At 36.9% G+C, this 19,756-nt stretch overlaps 1 protein-coding gene across 1 annotated transcript in view; it reads left to right on the plus strand.

Moving 5' to 3' along the window:
• Positions 1-16,172, plus strand: part of ARHGAP40 (Rho GTPase activating protein 40) — a 37,913-nt gene extending 21,741 nt beyond the window's left edge. Inside the window, exons 5-15 of the mRNA XM_081322755.1 lie at positions 944-1,101; positions 1,986-2,151; positions 3,266-3,357; positions 3,458-3,535; positions 5,106-5,265; positions 6,383-6,465; positions 7,470-7,676; positions 8,126-8,266; positions 9,524-9,684; positions 12,871-12,926; positions 13,954-16,172. Coding sequence (XP_081178881.1) covers positions 944-1,101; positions 1,986-2,151; positions 3,266-3,357; positions 3,458-3,535; positions 5,106-5,265; positions 6,383-6,465; positions 7,470-7,676; positions 8,126-8,266; positions 9,524-9,684; positions 12,871-12,926; positions 13,954-14,060 — 1,409 coding nt within the window. The 3' untranslated portion in view covers positions 14,061-16,172. The remainder of the gene's footprint in view (positions 1-943; positions 1,102-1,985; positions 2,152-3,265; positions 3,358-3,457; positions 3,536-5,105; positions 5,266-6,382; positions 6,466-7,469; positions 7,677-8,125; positions 8,267-9,523; positions 9,685-12,870; positions 12,927-13,953) is intronic.
• The last annotated feature ends 3,584 nt before the right edge of the window (positions 16,173-19,756 follow it).

A 19,756-nucleotide genomic window follows, 5' to 3' on the forward strand; every position in this document is an offset into this window, starting at 1 on the left:
CGTAGCTTGATTAACAATACTGTATATTAAGTTCAGGTATGGAAAACTTATATCAGTTTTGCAGGAGGGGAAAGCAAGGGAGGAGATTGTAGCACTCAAGGTTTGAGCTTCTAGAATTTTTTGAATTCCAGCCAATACAGTGGTCACATCAACATCCCAGTGGAGAAGGCTTAGCCCTCTCCTTCACAATGTACTCTTGTAACTCCCCCACTTCCCCACAAAATAATACTGCTTTTTTAAGTTATAAAAAAGGACCCAGATTTTTGGGGGCAATAAGCTGACTTTGTAATAATGCCGCTTGGGGGGGAAGCCCTAATAATAATAATATACATAGAATGAAGGCTATTGCTAAGCACATTGATTTGTGCTTAGAGTGTAAGCTGCCCCGAGTCTTCAGAGAAGGGTGGGATATAAATGGGATTTAAAAAATATATGAGGAATTGAAGTAGCTAAAACCAGCTAGGTAGGAACACACAGACGTTAGTTAATTGTTGCATCTTTAGTGAATGCATACATCTGGCTGGAATTCTTAAGAGTAAATGTTATGTGATATATAATGTGGATATGACAAAACTTATTGGAAATAAAATTATTGGGTGAGCTCAACTGATTGAACAAAATAATTTCATTAAAAATACTGATTCACACAAGCGGCATGTACAGTATGGAAATCCTTCAAAGACAACTGGATGTTGAAATGAAAAGGGCATAGCTAAAGCTTGGGGATTATATGTTAATACAAAGCTTTTATTTAACATCTTTATTCTGGAAATAAAACCTAGATTATTTAAATTTGATTGATTCTTGGTTTTAGGACCCTGGGATCCATTTATTTTAAAAGCCAATCCATATTTCTGTAGACTGATTTTAGTCAGTAGATAAAAGTGTAATTTTTTTCTTTTTTATTATGTTCTTTTCTTCATTCAAAATTCTTTACTTTTAGATCCAGTGGAATTCCCGGACTTTCAGTCTCCACTAAGAGATTCTGTGAGAGAAGAATTATTCAGCACTGAGGTTGCCTATTCAGAGCAGGCTGCGATCCTCCTCAAAGGATCATTCCCGAGGGAATCCAGGAGAATAAAGGAAGAGAGTTGTTTACCTGTAAGGCTTCCAATGTTTTCAAACCAGGGTTGACCATCCCATGGGCTGAATGCATTCCCATTTGTGTACACTCACTCCCACAGCTCTGAAATTTGATGGCTGAATAGCAAAATGTCATCAATAGGATTTCAGGACTTCCAGTGGGAGACTATTAATGAATGGTAGTAGCTTGCCTTTCTGAAGGTGTCTGCCCCCACTCTCATTCACAAAACATCCTTCAGGACATCAACAGAAATATCTGAAAAATATCTGCTCCCCATTTTGTTGGGGAAGCAACTTTATTACTTTATCTGTGGAGATTCTCAGTCATCCAGGTCATACTTATCCCAAAGATACTTTTTCATGAGGCAAGTGGAGTTTCTTGTTTTTCTTTGAAGACATTTCGCTTCTCATCCAAGAAGCTTTTTCAGGTCTGACTGGATAGCTGTCTGCAAGGAGTATAAATCCTTCCATTCCCCCACCATCAAGTCAGAGCTGAAGAAACTTATTGGATCAGAAGCGAAACTTCTTCAAAGAAGAAGAAAAACAAGGAAGTCCAGTTGCCTCATGAAAAAGCATCTTTGGGTTTACTTTATTACAAGGTTGCCGTTGCAACCTTCTAGAACAGGCATGTCAAACTCGTGAGTCATGTGACATCACGTGACATATCAAGACTTTCACCATTGCCAGCAATGGGATGGGCGTGGTTTTGGCATGACGCATCTGGCCCATGGGCCGGCAGTTTAACATGCCTGTTCTAGAGGAAGCTGAGTTGCAATCAAGTTTTACGCATCCTTTTTCTAAGTTTTTATCTATTCATTACTTTGAAAAAAAGTTTTCTCAGAGTTACAAAATGGACCCTAAGATGTCACACTAATTTCCCCTCTTTTGATTCCTTGATTTAGAAGTTTAAGATCCCCAAGGGAAGGCTGGGAGTAACCAGGACAGAAGATCTGTCTCTGCAGGACATGAAGAAAATTCCTACCCTAGCACTCATTGAACTAACTGCACTCTGTGATATTGTTGGCTTAGAGCTGAAGAGGAACAAGGCAGTTAAACGAAAGTCATCAGGTAAACTGTTCTTCACTCCCCTGCTTTTTTTTCCTATGGTACCTATAATGTGTGTTTCCTGAAATTGCAGGGAAGGGAGACAGGGTACAATTGCTAGATGACAAATGGGAAAGCTTATTTGAAAACTGCTTGCCACTGTGCTTTGGAAGATGCAATATATCTGCACATTTGGTTGTTTGAATTGTCACTATGATATCTTTGGAGACTAAATCACATAACAGTTGATTTTGGGGTGGGGTGGGGGGGAAACAGAGCCCTATTCAAAAAACAAGAACATATTTTTGTAGGATGAATTGCTCTATGAGAGTGATTGGGGTTAGGGTACATAGATGAGGGGAGAAAAGAAATTCAGTCTATCTGTTCCTCAGTACATTCCAAATATCTGTCCAGCTTCTCTGTCCCAACTCCTCAACCTTTGTACCAGGGAGATTCCTGGCACCTGAGTAGGGTTTCTTGTCCAGGAAATGAGCCTTCAACAAGTCTCTACGCTGCATCTTCTGCATGCTTCAATATTCACTAGCTAGCCAATTCAGTAATAAATGCAGCCATGATTCTTCTGCTTATACCATTGCTGTGGTATTGCTAGCATACCTTCGCCATTATTGCCACCACATCAAGGGGCCAGCTCAATTGGAGTCTAGTCTCTATCAGCCTTCATCGGTATTGCAGCTTATGGTTAGATCTTAAATCTTTTTTCTTTCTGCTTCTTGAATATGTCATTGTGCAAAATTCACAATATTTTCATAATATTGCTTGCCCATACAAAGCTTCTATCTTGAGTCGGAAGTATAGTCCATGGGTGGTGGCTGTTTTTTGGTACATTCCCAGCCTTCACAGTTGATGTTAATCTCAAAGTTATTTTCTCTCCTGTTGCATGGTGGTTCGAGGCAAGTCCAGGGTAAAGTCCATCAGGAAACAGGCAACCTGCGAATGGCAGGCAGAGCTACAGAACCAGAAGAGAAAGCTGAATTGGTGGACGTCATAATCACATTATGGTCTTGCTGTTTTAAGTACAGTTGTTTTTCCCTATGGCCTACTAAGCTGTCTTTAGTTGTTCAAGTTTTTGTTTTGTTTGAGGATGAAATAGTTTTAAATATAGTTGCCTTCATTGCAGACCACAAACTTTTTGGAGTTGCACTTGGCACTTTGCTGGAAAATGATCAAAAGCTCCTTCCAAACACTAGGGTTCCACTGATTCTGCAAGCGGTAAGTTCATTTTATATCTTCTGTTATTATCATTTCTGTGTTTTGAATTTAGCTGCAGTATTGTTGCTTTTTCATGATGATTTATTCTTTTGCTTCACAGCTGCTTTCATGCTTGGAAAAGAAAGGGCTGGATACAGAAGGAATCCTGAGAGTTTCAGGATCCCAGTCTCGCATTAAGGTACATTGCTATGGCTTTTAATTCAGTTTCCTCTGGAATTCTTTTGAAATTTATTGGGCAATCTTCGTGAGAACATTTGATCTGCAGTATATAGAAGAATAGCATAGATGAAATCTAAATAAAAGTAAATAGAATGCAGACCACGGTCCATCTGTGGGTTACTGGATAGTTTTTGGTAGACTATCAGGCAATTCCTGATTGCTAGATTGTTCTTTAGAATACCTCTGCTAAGTGTTTAGGAAGCCGTTTTATAAAAATGATGCATCAGTAGCCTTAGTATCCTTATTTTTAAGGCCTGTGGAAGAGGAGGAAAAATATGATGCACAAGACTTGCTATACTTGCTCATGTTTTTAGCTGTTCAACTGAGTAAGGAATTCTATCCAGAGATGCAAATGATAGTCTCCCAGAATAAAAACCTTAATGAGAAAAAGGAAATATTTTCTCTTTGTCTCTTTTGAATCCAATATAGTAAACAGCACATTGGTTCTTATGTTCATGAAGAAAGTGTACACTTTGATCACTTATCAAGCAGTAGTTAAGCCTTAGCTCTGTGTGATTCTTTAAGTATAGTCTTGAGACGTCTGGCACATCATACAGAATTTTAGAAGTATATAATCATGTCTGTTTCCCATTAAAGTTGCAATCTTGCAGTGCTCTGGAATCTTCTGTAAGATGCAAAGATGTCAGAAAGATGCTGGTTTCTCAGGGGTTATATTGGCTTAAAAAGTAAAAAAAAATATTAAATGTTATTATCTGTTCACAACAAAGTGAAGTCTCAATTTCACAGTAACTCATTCATTCATTATTTTAAGCCTAAATGTATTTGTCTTGATATTAGCTTATCAAAGCCGGTCATCTGACTTATAAGGGATGGTTAGCTGTCACATATAAGCAAAGCCACTTCAAATAATAGGTAAAACAAACCACAATTTAATACAATCGGAGAACGTGCTTACATTTGTTATTTCATCTTGGATTAAAAACAAAAAGGAGTTCATTGCTCTGAGAATTTGTATTCCTCACCTGACCAGAGGGTGGCAGCAGCAAGCAGAAAGAATGCCATTTTTGCTATATTCAGAGACATTAAAAAAATCTTTTCTATTATTGCTGCAGTAAATCATTGTGATGTATTCAATGTGGACTGGAATTCTAATTAGCTTTCCATCTCTTAGCAGCAGTTATGTAGTTTGTAAGCTGTGGTACTGTACTTTGTCACTAGGAAAATGCTAAGTTACTGTTTTTCTTCACTTCTAAATGTTGATCCATCCATCTATTGTTTGTTTCTGTAGTTGCATTTTAAGGCAGACATGCTGTTAATGCAGATCACATTTCTCTCTCCTTCATCCATGGGCTTGTTTTAACCAAATACTCTAAAGCAGGGGTCTCCAACCTTGTTAACTTTAAACTCCCAGAATTCCTAAGCTAGGTTTGCTGGCTGAGGAATTCTGAGAGTTGAAGTCCACAAGTCTTAAAAGTTGCCGAGGTTGGAGTCCCCTGCTCTAAAGCCTTTTTAACATCAAGGCATCTCGTTTCTCTTTCCCTTTCTTCATTTTCTTCCCCTTGCATTAGTGCTTGGAACAAAAACTGGAAAATGAGTTCTACACTGGCTTCTTTCGTTGGGATGAGGTGCATCAAAATGACGTCTCCGGTCTGCTGAAGAGATTTATTCGAGAGTTACCCACACCTCTTCTAACAGCAGAATATTTGCCTGCCTTTGCAGCTGTGCAGAGTAAGTGCTAGGCCAAGCAGAGGTTTCCTAGCCTTCAGCACTCATTCTTTCTCTCCTCCCTTGTTGGGGAAGGCATTAGGCTGTAATGGATCTGTTGCTGGACACGTTCTGTAGCTGTCTGTATCTATTTTCTTGCTCAGTCATAAGGAGAACTTTTATATAAGCTATAGCAGTAGGTGCATCATCTGCTACCTTCTAGATTCCTTGCTCCACTTGATTTTATTGTACACTTAGATTTTTTAAAAAATAAAAATTGAAAAGGGTGATAATATGCCTCAAAACAAAGCAGTAGTGTTGAGCATAATAATTTCCAAGAATTGGAAGCTCAGAGTTCCTTCTGAACTGCAGAAGGAAATAAAAATGAAATAAAAAATAAAATAAAAACTACAGCCCAGAGCTGTATTCAAAAGAGGCTCACCTAACCTTCAGAAAGAAAGTTGGGATGATAAAGGTTATCTTGGTAGGAGTGTTAAATAAGATGGTGGAGCATAAGCTATCAGTTTACACTCTTATAAATGGATATTTTGTGCCTGTCCACACCCACCATGGTAAAGCCATTTTGGGAATACAAATCTTCCCCCATTCTGTGACACACACACATGCACGCACACACATACACACATGTACGTGTGTATGTCCCTCTTGCTTAACTTGCTCTAAGTCAGGCATGTCAAACTGCCGGCCCACAGGCCGGATGTGTCATGCCAAAACGACACCCACCCCATTGCTGGCAATGGAGAAAAAGTCGTGATATGTCGCATGATGTCACATGACGTCACGAGTTTGACATGCCTGCTCTAAGTCTTATGATTCTACTTATACTTAATTTCCTACAGCTTTCTGGAAGAAGATGCAACTCATCTTGGCATGATTTTTTTTTCAGATGGTGCAATTGAAGTAGTCATAGAAAACGCTGTTGTTTGTGCACACTTTTGAATAACTGCAGTAGTTCCCCATGATAGTAGCAGTTTCCTATCACTTAGGCTTAAGTTTTCTATATAGGTCACGTTGAATGCTTTTCATATGAGATACGTGAAATGGAGCAACTGGCTGTTCAGAATCAGAGTCTTTGAGGATTAATTCTCAGAAGGAATGCAATTGTTTTCTCCTACTACAGATATCACAGATTTGATACAGAGGCTGCAGGCTCTCAATCTGCTCATACTGATTTTACCAGAACCTAACCGAAACACCCTGAAGGTAATCAGGCAAATGCTACCCAGGGAGCTATGACTTGAATAATTTTAAGTGGCAATAAATCACTAAATAAAAGCTGTAGCTTGGTAGTACAGTACATTACTTTTTGGCATAAAGGTCTCAGATTCCCAATTTTCTCCGGCTGTTAAAGTCTTATGTTTGCAATGTTAGGCTGTCTGTTTTTTTTCAGCCTTGGCAGCTTGAAGATACGTAGACTTCAATGCCTAGAAGTCCCCAGCCAGCCACTTTCTTATTGATATTGTTATAATAGGATTGAACGGAAGCGATTCCTTTTAAAAGAGATGGGCAATGAGTACTACTTCAGATATTGTGGGAATGCCATTCCCATCATCCCCACCCTTGTATACTGACCGGCTTGATGGGTACTTAAGAGTTCAGGAGTTGGAGGAGACCATTGTTCATAATTGTTTTAAAAATTCCACAAATTTGCATGCAAGTTTTTGTTGCTGTTTTGTTCAATTGTTTCGTCACTTTCTATTCTTTATGACAAAGCAGACATTGTTTTGCCAGAATGATGAGGACTTTTTGGTATCTGCTAGACTCCATGCCCCATCAAATGGAGATTTTAAAAATAAAAAAGAAAAAGAAAAAGTAAACTGAAGTTCTGGTGTTGCAGAGCACATTTATTTCCAAGAATGGGCTCATTAACACACTTAATGCAATAAAATTTTATGATAGCTTCAAAACAGTGCCTCAATAGTGTGTCTGCCTGCTAGGAAATAGCAGGTGCTTTGAAATTCTAAAGGTATCAGTAATGCAGAAGTGTTAGGAATTTCTGCTAACTTGTACAAGTTAAAGACTTCAATGCCCAGACATCAAAATATTTTTGATGCGTAAAGTATTTCTACCATAACTTTTTAGAAGGATTACAACACTGTACAACTCACTCGACTCAGTTTGCAGATTTGGGCAGCAGATATGTATCATCAGCAAGCAGTCCTTAATATTCAGTCTCTTTGGAATCACATAATTCTCTCCTCTCTCAGGCACTACTGGAATTCCTTAAGCTCGTAGTTACCAAAGAAAGGAAAAACAAGATGAGCCTTTGGAATGTTTCCACAGTGATTGCTCCAAACCTCTTCATGCACAAGAGTTTGCCAAGCAAGATCCCAGAAGGAAAAGAGAAGCAGCTGGCAGAAGGAGCAGCAGATATTGTTCGAATGATGATCCATTATCAAGCTTTGCTCTGGACTGTAAGTTAGGGGAAACTTTATTTACCATTCTTAAATTATCATTAGCAAAAAAGCTTAAGGTAATATTTTTCCATAAAGAGAAAAGTGTTGATTAAAATGATCCTTTTAGTATTTAAAATAACCTCTTTTCACTTTCTATTTCATGCTAAGAGTATTTACAAATTCAATTATTTAGATTCAACATCGTTCTTCATGTATAAATAACTCCGATCTAAGAACTATCATTTTCAAGCAACCAAGAAATTTCCAATGCCAAATGGCTGATACAATTGGACTTGTAAAGGATGGATAGTAGATGTAATTAAACGTATTTTAAAAAAAAACCTCATTAGTTGTTTGTTTCTCCCATCTTCAAGAGATAATTCAGAATGATTTCTTGGAGATTTCTCATGTGAATGAACTGTATCACTGAGAGTTTGCACACTTGTCATTTTTCATGTTTGCTTTAGGTTCCTTCTTTCTTGGTAACTCAAATAAGAAAACTGAATGAGAACAGCAGCTGGAAGTATCAGTTCTATGACAGGAGGATCAAGAATCTGTTAAAAAAGATTCATGCAGACAAGGAAAAGACAGAAAAGAACAATGTTGAAGTGAGTGAGATCGACTCTGTCCAGCCATTTTGTATCTAGGACATCATAAATGGGACTAAAGCTACCTATCCTCCCTAATAATTTTGGTGAATGAAAGTGATAGGGAGAATCTGTTCATATTGGCATGTAGCATCCAATTCTAAGCATGGATGTTTTGGAGGACGGGGGGGGGGGAGCTGGAAAAGGTAGAAATGAAATCCATCTGTTCTAACTCCATGTATGTGGTCCTCAACTTATGATCATTTGCTTAATAACAGTTTGAATTAATTATAGACTCTGAAAAAGTCAGTAATGACCTAAATTTGAATTTGAAAACAACGCGATTGCAAATTGAATGCTAGGCAACTGGTTCACCTTTATGACTAGTTGCACTACCTTGCGGTTAAGTGATGATAATTTGCGACGTTTGTTGCTGGTTTCCGGCAAAAAAAAATGCCATTGGTTAACATGGGTTTGCACTTAACAATCATGTGACTTGATTTAGAACCATAGTAAAATGGTCATAAACTCAGGTCTGATCACATGACGACTTAACCTATGACCGCAGTGATTGACAATAGAAATTCTAATCCTAGTTGTGGTCGTAAATCAAGGAGTACTTAGAGGCTGATTTAATAGTACATTCAAGGCATGTACACAAATGAAATGATGCCCCCACAGTATTACTTCTCCTAACTGTTACAATCATGCACAACTTTGTTGTCATCTGAAGTGACTTTTCAAAGGCTTTGGGCTGTACATTCAGTTTTGATGTGCAAAAGAATGTGAAAATCTTGCAAAGCAGTTTCTTTCATGTGATTCTTGCATGATGAAAAAGAAATTGGGCTGTGTTTTTTTCTGAAAAAAATCCTTCAAGAAAAGAAAGGTCTTTCCCTCATGTAAACACAAGGGGGCAGTCCTGTTTTATCAGATCTAGGCACTCAAACCACTTCTCTTACATGTGAAAATAGTAGTTTTAATCATTATTTCTTTATGGCAGGGGTGTCAAATTCGCAACGTCACGTGACATGTCACGACGTATCGCAACTTTTTTTCCATTGCTGGCAATGGGGTGGGCATGGCACTTTGACACCCCTGCTTTATGGCAATCTTGCCCTTTGCTCTTACTGTCTGGAGGTGTAGGCACAGCAGATATTTGGAGGCAAGAATAACTCTAAGCCCTGATTAACTCAATATACCTCCACACTTGTTACAAGCATTTGGATTTATTTTTGATTCTTTCTTCATCTCTCTTTTATTACCGTCCCTTTCTTTCAGCCTTGCAAAATTGTCAAAATCCAGGCTTCCTTGTTCTTAAAAGACTCACTGGAAGTTCACTTAACTCATGGAACAAAGGTAGCTGATGTTCTGAGACAGTTCCAGAAGAACCTTGGTCAGAATGGCTGGAATATTGTCAGCACAGTCAACATTATCAAATGGTAATAGTTTCCAGTTAATAATAATAATAATAATAATAATAATAATAATAATAATAACAACAACAACAACAACAACAACAACAACAACAACAACAAGAAGAAGAAGAAGAAGAAGAAGAAGAAGAAGATGATGATGATGATGATGATGATGATGATGATGATGATGATGATGATGTTGTTGTTGTTGGAAGGGACCTAATCCTTACCCTAAGCCAAGTTATAGTTATGACTTGCTTTTACCTACACATTAAACAGGAGGAATTTGAACACTGAGTTTAATAGTATTTAAAGGAAAGATATCTGTGTCTGTGTTTTCATTGGCTAGAGAAGTCAGCTCAATCACAGTATGCCAAGAGTTTCAGTGAGCACTTGATTTATTGATTTTTCATTACTGTTAGTAGCTCTGTAAGCCTAATAGGACACTGGTTTCTGACTTTTCAAATTTGGAGGTGTTTTCTGGGGAATGTATATTAAGCTACTAAGTGCATCTGTACATTACAATATTAAAAACAATTAATTTCAAGATAAAAACATCTTTATGAATAATGTACTACCATGAAAAATTAGAACACTCTTGCATAGGGACTGGTAACTGAAAGAATTCCCCTTCGCCTTATAATTGACAAAAAATCCTAGTTAAAGAATCCAAAGTAATGGAAGTGTGGTTCTGCAGATTAATATCTGGTGTATTGAAACCATCTCTTTCTATCTCTTGACTACGAGGCCCAGCAGAGATGCAAGAGGATACTAATAGTCAGTATCCATGGCAACCAGACTGGTTCTACCTTGAAGGAAGAGATTCCAACAAATATGTGTTGCATTAGATTGCCACTCTTTGAAAAACACTTTTCTGTTTTTAAAATTGCCCTCCCATACAAATATAGTCAATCTGGAGGAATTTAGGTCTGCTCCTGAGAAGGAGGTAGGAGAGGCGAAATGTTTGCTTAGTCCTGGGAAAGTAGAAAGTGTGAAAAAGAGACTTTATTTTGTTTCCCTTAAAAAGGGGTAATGAAAATTTGGGATAGGCTGTAAATATTTTCTTATATACCCTACAACACTAAAGTAGCATTCTTGAAATCGCTGCTGTGTTTGTTTCTTGACTTGGGCCTACTTTAAGTAGTTGACATAAGCCATTTCCCCCAAAACTAAAAGTGAGCAAAATAAATATAAGTCACATCTTTGCTAAAGATAACTTTGCATTTAATATGGCATGCTTAAGGTGCAGATATTAAAATGCTGTATGTTTTAGTTGGGAAGCTGTGTCAGACCAAGGTGGATGGAGAGAATTTGATCTATTGTTGAACACACTGATGTTTGAGGATTTATCCATGTAGTTATCTACAAATTCATAACCATGTAATTTTCTTGGGAGTAATACAAAAGTGGTTTGTTATTGCTATCTTGTGGTTGTGGAAGAGGGGGGCAGATTGGACTTCCAGGTCTAAGCTTCAGCTCTGATCCCTTATTCATGTAGTTCTGCCCTGTTTCCCTTTTTGAGAGGGGACCAGGTCAGCATGGTACTTCCACATAGATTTAAAGAATTTTCACATTATCAGTAGATGAAGACTGTACTAAAGCCAACTTTCTAAAGAGGCATTTTCTGCTAGGATGAGAAAGGTTTAATTTATCTGCCAAATCTGATTTCCTTCTTGTCTCTCCCCCATTCAGTGCAATATAATTTTGAAACAAGGAACCAGGCATCACATAGAAGTATTTTGTCATGTGAATGTTGCTTTTAGAGTATCAATATGCAGTCTCTAGAGACCTTGCTTGTTAGCTGGTTCTTATGCTTTATAGTTTCTGTTGTAATCTTGATTATTACAAAACCTTTTGGGCCAAATCCCAACCTGGATAATGCTGTTAATTCTATTCTGGTGCTGTGTTATAGAGATCTGACTCTTCTAATTATGATAATTGAAAGCAGCTAAAATATAGCAATAAGTAAAATACTTATTAGTCACAGATTAACCATTATGACTCAAACATGTGGCTGTCTTAGAAAATCTTCTGATATAATTTGTATTTCTGTTTATAAGAGGTTCCCTATGCATAGGAAGTAATTTTCTTGTCTTCTTCAGTAAATAAAATATATGCCTGTACAGTGGAAAAAAGGAAGGGTGTGCCACAATAGATTTAAGGCATTAGCACTTAATGCTCTATTAATGGCAAACCTTTTCCACCAGGAGCAGTGCAGTTTGTTTGTAACACATTCAAGTATCTCTTGAACAGGCTGTTGAGCTAAGTTGAAATATTGTCAATAGGTATTGATTTTTTTAGCCTTTTTTCTTGAGGTTGCCTTTTGCTAGGAGTTAAGGGAAGGAAGGGAATGTCTTCACTAGACTATTGTTCTCTTGAGCAGTTTTCTCTGGCATCTGCCCTACAGATGTGTTGTACACAACTTTCATAATCTCTACCTACAATGGTCAAATTGTAGAAATTTATTAAATTGATAATATGTCTCAGGCTGAAGAATCTTATACAAAGATAAAATATAAAGACTTTCTAGAATCTATAACCCTTGTCTTTCTGTGGTAATTTTCAAGGTCAGTTACATGCTATTCACATGTGACTGATTATGTGCCATCAAGTAGGTGACCTGGTGACCACATAAACCTTCTCCACAATGTTCTGTCCCCAACTTGGCCCTTCATGCCTTCCAATGGCATATCCGTTGCTGCTGTAATTGAGTTCATCTGTCTTGCTCTTTCCTTCCACTTTTCTCAGAATTATGGACTTCTCCAGAGAGCTTGGACTAATGTGTCCAATGTGTGGTCATTTGAGTCTCATCATTTGTGCCTCAAGAGAGAGCTGATTTGTTCAGTGATCCATTTCTTCATTTTGGAGGTGTGGGGCAGTGGGGATGGGGGTAGGTGGGAACTCTCCATGGTATTCTCAGCATCAAAACTCTTTCTGCATTCACATGTACCTTGGATTAATTCTGTCCACATATAGATTTATTATCAGTCTCTCTAGCTTAAAAACTATATCTTATTATAAAATTATTATTCCTTTAAAAGAAAGTTTTAACTGGGATTTGTTAAAAAGATATATTTTAAATAGTTTTTTAACTTGTTTTTTTAACCTTTTCAAAATCAGATTTCTCTAAACTTAAATCTAGATTAATAAGAACAGTATTTTGTTTGCTGAACATTGAAGCATATTGTTTTGTTTTTCTTTGTTTTGCAGTAATGGTTCAGTGGATTCAATGAACTTCCTACTTTATGAAGTTGGCGGTAACATAAGTATGTGAATTTTACTTGCTTGCACTAATTCTTGTTCAAAGGGAGGCTGGGCTACTAGTTTCAGGGGATAAGATTTGGCAATGGAGAATAACCACTGTTGAAGGAATAAATAGGCAGTGAGCAGCAACTAAGAATTGACAGCTTTGACCATTGCTCAGTTACAAAGCAGCATGGAAGTTGCTGAGAATTGTTCAGGTTGGGCATTCAGAGAAAATCCTTTTGATCAAATGTAAGAGACAATAAATAGTCTGGTTCCTACAACCTGACAAAAGCATAATCCTGATTTAGCATTATGTGTGAAATACGACGTGGTGGCTCAGTGGATTAGGACGCTGAGCTTGATCAGAAGGTCGGCAGTTTGGCGGGTCGAATCCCGAGTGCCGCATAACAGAGTGAGTGTCTGTTACTCGTCCCAGATTCTGCCAACCTAGCAGTTTGAAAGCATGTAAAAATGCAAGTAGAAAAATAGGGTGGGAAGGTAACAGTGTTCTGTGCGCCTTTGGCATCTACTCATGCTGGCCACATGACCACGGAGACGTCCTCGGACAAGCGCTGGCTCTTTAGCTTTAAAACGGAGATGAGCACCGGCCCCTAGAATTGGAAACGACTAGCACGCATGTGCGGGGGAACCTTTACCTTTACCTTATATAAGATAGTGTCTAGTATAAGTTGTTCCATATCAAAAAGAGAGGATAGCTGCCAGGTGAGAATGAAAATGCTTCCCAGGGACATACTTGGCAAATACGTTTTCAGCTACTACAAGTCCATTTTTAGCATTATGCTCAGCAGACTGTTTGGTTCTGTCATGAGCCTAATTCATCTCTATTTTCTCTTTACAACTACAGTAGAAACATTCTCTTCATAGGATCTTCCACCTTCCTATTCTTTACTTGTAACCCAGGAATAATGTTTCATGAAAAATGTTTATGAAATCATTTGAAACTAATGACTAAGCATAAAATAAACTCTAGTGCCAGGTTTATAGCTCATTTTTAAAACTAAACAAACTGTTTTCCCCTTCTAACAGATGAACATTGCCTGGATCCAGATACATATCTTTTAGACCTGTACCATGTGAATCCTCATGCAGAATGGATTATAAGGCAAACCCCGTCTTTTCCAAGAACACCTTAGGGAGTCTGCTTTGTAAAAAAAAACACCAAAAAAACAATGGAACCAAGAATTTGTATTAAATTGTTTAAACAAAGGTGAAATGTTGGAACCAAGCACCATATGTTCATGAAGATAACAGTTTAAATGGAGCAGCAGCTCCAAAATTGGAAAATTAGCAATTCCCTTTGAATGGTCATTTGAGACAATAGCCAATAGAAGGTGGCAGTGTTGAATGATAACATGGCTTATATCATAGAAAAGCTGGTAGGAAAAAAAGGACAGAAAGCATTTGAAAAAACTCATGCAGATAATTTGATTTTAAGGTTTGTTCATATCGGAGCATATCTCAATATGCAATAACTGGTTATCAGTGTTGACTTTTACAATGTGAAACTGAATATTTGAATTAAGGCTTCTTGTACAACCACATAATTTTTAGAAAATATTCCTATTGCTTTATTTCTGGAGAGCTTAATTGATAACCAGCTTCCTAGAATATAGGACAAAAATTGATTACTATAGTGGGAGTTCTGCTTTAAGAATGCTTCTGTCCATGGATGGGGTGATCATGCTATGTACAAGTAATAACTCTAAGTAAAGAATGTCTTCTTTAATGACTTTGAACATTGCAGTTTTACATAGAAGTGTTTATATAAGTTAAGTTTTACAATGAAATTTTATTTTTTAAAAGAATATGTTCCAAGAACATCTTCCTACTATGTCACAATAAACCATCTCAGTATTATTGTTTATATACATTTTTCTAATATTCAAATTGGATTTCATATTGTAATATATTTTCTTCTGCAAAGATCCCTAATTAGAATTTTCTTACACATTTTTTTCTAGGACAATTCATAAGTATCTGAGCCATACAATAATTTAATATTGATGCCTTTTTGTTTCTTTGATATACTTTTTTTTTTTAAAAAAATCACTTATGAATGTATTTAGGAAAAATCTGTTGCATTTGTCCAGGTTGTTCTCAAGAAAGCCATGATACTTCACTTGGACATAAATGTACATCAACCAACGTTTTCAAACCACATGCCAAAGGAAACCCATGTATTAGTAAGACAGTGTTTTTTATTTTGTAACTTTCAAAGAATTCATTTTGAAGATTTATTTTTAATACATTGTATTAGGTAGTTCACCAAACCTTGGAACTTAGTTGGATGATAGAATTGCAGAAGTGTGTGGAAATGATGCTGCTAAAAGTGATAATTTTATGTATGTAATTTCTCCACCTTCTCAATGTTTAAACATCCCGAAACCTAGTACCTTTAGATGTGTTGGACCTCAGCCTCCCATAGACCACGGGTCAACGTTGGCTCTTTTATGACTCGTGGACTTCAACTCCCAGAATTCCTGAGCCAGCATGGCTGGCTCAGGAATTCTGGGAGTTGAAGTCCACGAGTCATAAAAGAGCCAACGTTGCCTACCCCTGCCATAGACTGACTTGGGAATTGAAGTCCAAAATACACATGGAAGGAATTAAAATGTTATAATTACTTCCATTTATCACTGTAGTTTTCTCCTTCTAGATAGTGATAGTTCCTCCCTTTTCTCAAGAACATTCTGATATATACATTGGACTAATCAAGTAAGTTTAAGCATATCAAAGTCTGAGACTAGTTGTCAATTAAGTCCATTGAATATTGATACAAATTATTTTGATATATCAATGAAACAGATTAATACCAGTATAATAAATGATGCAGCTTGTAGAGCATGCAGATAGTCAAATGGAAAAAAAGTTTTGATCCATCATGAAAAACTTTGTGTGAGATAACCGAAAGTGAATAGTAGTGGATAAAAATGTTTACTTTGATATTTATAAAAATCTCAGTGCTACAACAATGAGGCTAGACTTTTTAAAACAAATATTGCTGAAATAGATTTTTGACATAATAATGATATGAGTGTTATAAAGGAGACACCTGTAATATATAAGGGAAAAACACCATCCTTAATTCTGTCCTTAACTTGATTTTTAAAATCATTTTGGTATGTTTTGTGTCCTTGTTGACAGTAGTTAAAGCAGTGAAGCATAAACTGGATGTTTTTAATAATGGTTTTTATTAATATTTTAATGCTGTGTTTAAAACAGTTACACAATAAATAACTAAACATATTTCCAAAAAAAATTTCATCCTGTTTTTTGCTGCATTTTGTTTGTTTCCGGATCTACTTCATAAAAAAAGCTGTAAATTTATTTAGTGATCAAATTTATTTGCTGCCTATCTCATGGTTCAGGTGACTGAGTGGTTTATAATGATTTTGTGTATGCAGCATGCTCAGCTGAAACACATAAATTAAAAAAGCACGTTACACCCTAACTTAATGACTACAACCAGGTCTACTATGATGTAGGGGATTTTTTAGGTGTAAAGCTAGTTTGACATGACTAGTTTTTCAGAACCTTGTTTGAACTTTTGGACATAAAACCTTTGGACTCTGGAATTGCTGTTTTTCATCCTTGCCAGATACTGAAACCAAGATGATGAGTCATTTCCCCAGAGCCTCTTCCTCTTTGAGTAGTGTCCTGGGTCTAGTTAGGTATACGGCAGGGGTAGGCAACCTCAGCTCTTTTATGACTCATGGACTTCAACTTCCAGCTATGCTGGCTCAGGAACTCTCGGAGTTGAAGTCCATGAGTCATAAAAGAGCCGAGGTTGCCTACCCCTGGTATAGGGCTATCCAGAATATTTCAAATCAGTTGTACTGAGTCTTTAGACCTCAAAACAAAATGTTTGAGCAAAACATGTTATTTTGCTTTGATGTGAAGCAACATTGAGCTATGATCAGGGCCTCATTTTTTTTGGGGGGGGGGAAATCCCATGTTGCAGTTCAGCCATAACTTGGTTTATTTCGGGGTTTGTGCTTTTTCAAACTTTTGGCAATATAGTAGCAGCAACCAATAACATCTCTGCTTCTTTGGTTTAGACTGGACGGGATAATTTGGAAGTGGAGTGATGAAAGGAAATCAGTGATTTTATTTTATTTATTTTATTCGTTAAATTTATATGCCACCCATCTCTTCAATAGGTGACTCTGGGTGGCTTACTGAATGTAACAGCAATTAAAATTAAGCACACAACCGGACAGAATACTTAAGTTACTGGATTCTAGACTCTACTTAGCTTTTCGCTTTAATGCTATTCTGTCTATATGAGGACCCAGATTGTTGGGGGCAATAAGCTGACTTTGTTATAATGCCGCTTGGGGTGTGTGTGAAAGCCCTAATAAGCAGGCATATACATAGAATGAAGGCTACTGCTAAGCTTGTAAGCCGCCCTGAGTCTTCGGAGAAGGGCGGGATATAAATGGAATTAAAATAAATAAATAAATAAATAAATATGATTTGAGCACTTAAACAATTGTTAACCTCACCTTTTCATTTCTTATTATCTCTCTTTAAGATTCAGCAAGCTATCCAGTTGCTTATTTCTTTTACGTTCTGTTTCAAACTGTTGCACATATAAGAAACTGAGAACATTGCATTTATGATCTAGTATGAGAGTAATTCTCCTATTTTTTATCCTGAATCTTTAATCACCTCTGGTGGTTGCTGTTGTTTCTGAGTATTTCCGTGTGGATTTAAAATAGTTTTGGAACTACATGCTGTGCTTAATGAGAGTATTTATAGTGTGTATATGTATGTCTGTATGGCATATTCCATTTTTTAATATGAAGTTGGTTGGTGGAAGGAAGGGAAATAGGCAACAAGGACCATAATAAATGAGAAAGATGGAAGGGAGAATAGTGGAAAATGGGCTCCTTTCAGGTGCAGGCCTATACAAATACTATAATTAACCTTAAGTGTGTATCTCCTGCTGCCTTCATTATAGCCTTTTATGTACAGATGTAAATTGAGGTGGCAGCTCTCTTCTACGCTGATGACACTGGTAAGCTACACTTTGTACACAAGAGTAAAATTGGGTATTATTTATAACAAACCAACAGAGCTGGTTGATGATTTAGATTCCAGTTTACAAGAGACAATTAAGAATATTACATTGTTTTCTGTCTTCTTTTTTAACCAAAAAGCAGAGAGAAAATCATGGGGCTTCTTTAATAGCCCTTGTGAGTCTACTTCATGTCCTTAGAGCACATTTGTTGTGTGTTGCATTTATTATGATCCACTTGTTATTATCCATAATTATTTTGCTTGGGGGAGGTCTCTTACTCAACAGCAAAATTTGCAACTTGATGATGAACTCTCAGCTGCCTGTATTTAAGGTAAAATTACTGCAATTAAGGAAGTGATCAGTTCATGTAGCTATCTGACTGACTTTGGACAGAACAAAAGGACAAAATTAGAACAGCTTTAGTAGCATCAAGGCAGGGAAGAGGGCTGCAAATTTTAGGAGCAACAAAAGTAGCCTGCATTTGAAATGACAAACTACATAATCCTGGTTGGGCTTATTCTTTCTATAACCAGACAACATTGCACCTATTCTCAGAAATGTGTAAAGTGGAATTAAAGAATAATATATAAAACCAAATGTAGCCCAAAATGTATGGAAATAATAATAATAATAATAATAATAATAATAATAATAATAATAATAACAACAACAACAACAATAACAACAATGATAATATAGAGTTGGAAGAGACCTTGGAGGTCATCTAGTCCAGCCCCCTGCTCTGGCAGGAAACCCTATACCATTTCAGACAAATGGCTGTCCAGTCTCTTCTTAAAAACCTCCAGTGTTGGAGTATTCACAGCTTCTGGAGGCAGGTTGTTCTACTAATTAATTGTTCTGTCAGGAAATTTCTCCTTAGTTCTAGGTTGCTTCTCTCTTTGGTTAGTTTCCATGCATTGATTCTCATCTTGCCTTCAGGTACTTTGGAGAATAGCTTGGCTCCATTTATAATATATTCCCCAATGTTGGTTTGGTTTGTTCAGCAACCTTGCTAGATGCAGTTAAGAGTTGTGCATACTTTCACTGTGCAGAGTACTTAGAAATCATTTTCACAATAAATCTTTGAGGTTGACTGGAATGGGGTGCAGATGAGTTTTGCATACAAAAGATTCACAATTCAGTCCCTGGCATCCTCAGATTGGGCTTGAAAAGGAGCCTGCCTTTCACTATGGCGAAGCCCTGCCCATCAGGATAGATCGCTTTTACCAAATCTGATAATTTTTTCAGATATACTGTATATGATTACAATTCTAGCCATTTCCACCATATCTTCTCTTTTCCTCCCACCTACAGAGTCTTCTAGGGATCTTGATAACTTGTATATTATTTTTAAATTGGCTTAATAAAGATATTGTCTAAAATGAATTGTGAAATGTCTAAGTATATGCTCTTTCAGATAACTTTATAGCTTTTTTAAAGGATACACATTTGCTGCTAAATTCGTTGCAAGACTCCAGATGTCATTCCTCCAGGATTTGCTTCTGTTGGTATAATCAACAGATCCCATTATATTTAATTTACTAGTTCTGAACATATCTTACTACTATTAAAAATGCAAATGTTGCATACAATTACAGGTATCCTTGACTTATCACCACAGTTGGGACCAGAATTATAATTATTAAACAGCAATTTTTGAATGAGTTGCAGCTGATTTTATGACTTTTTGCCACAGTTGTTAAGCAAATCACTGCAGTTAAGTGATTCTTGTGGTGGTTAAGCAAATTTCTCCGTTGCCTTTGTATTTCAGAAGCCGTCTGGGAAGGTCTCAAATGACAATGACTT

This window comes from Vipera berus (assembly GCF_964194415.1).
Source record: "Vipera berus genome assembly, chromosome: 3".
NCBI classification, from domain to species: Eukaryota; Metazoa; Chordata; class Lepidosauria; order Squamata; family Viperidae; genus Vipera; species Vipera berus.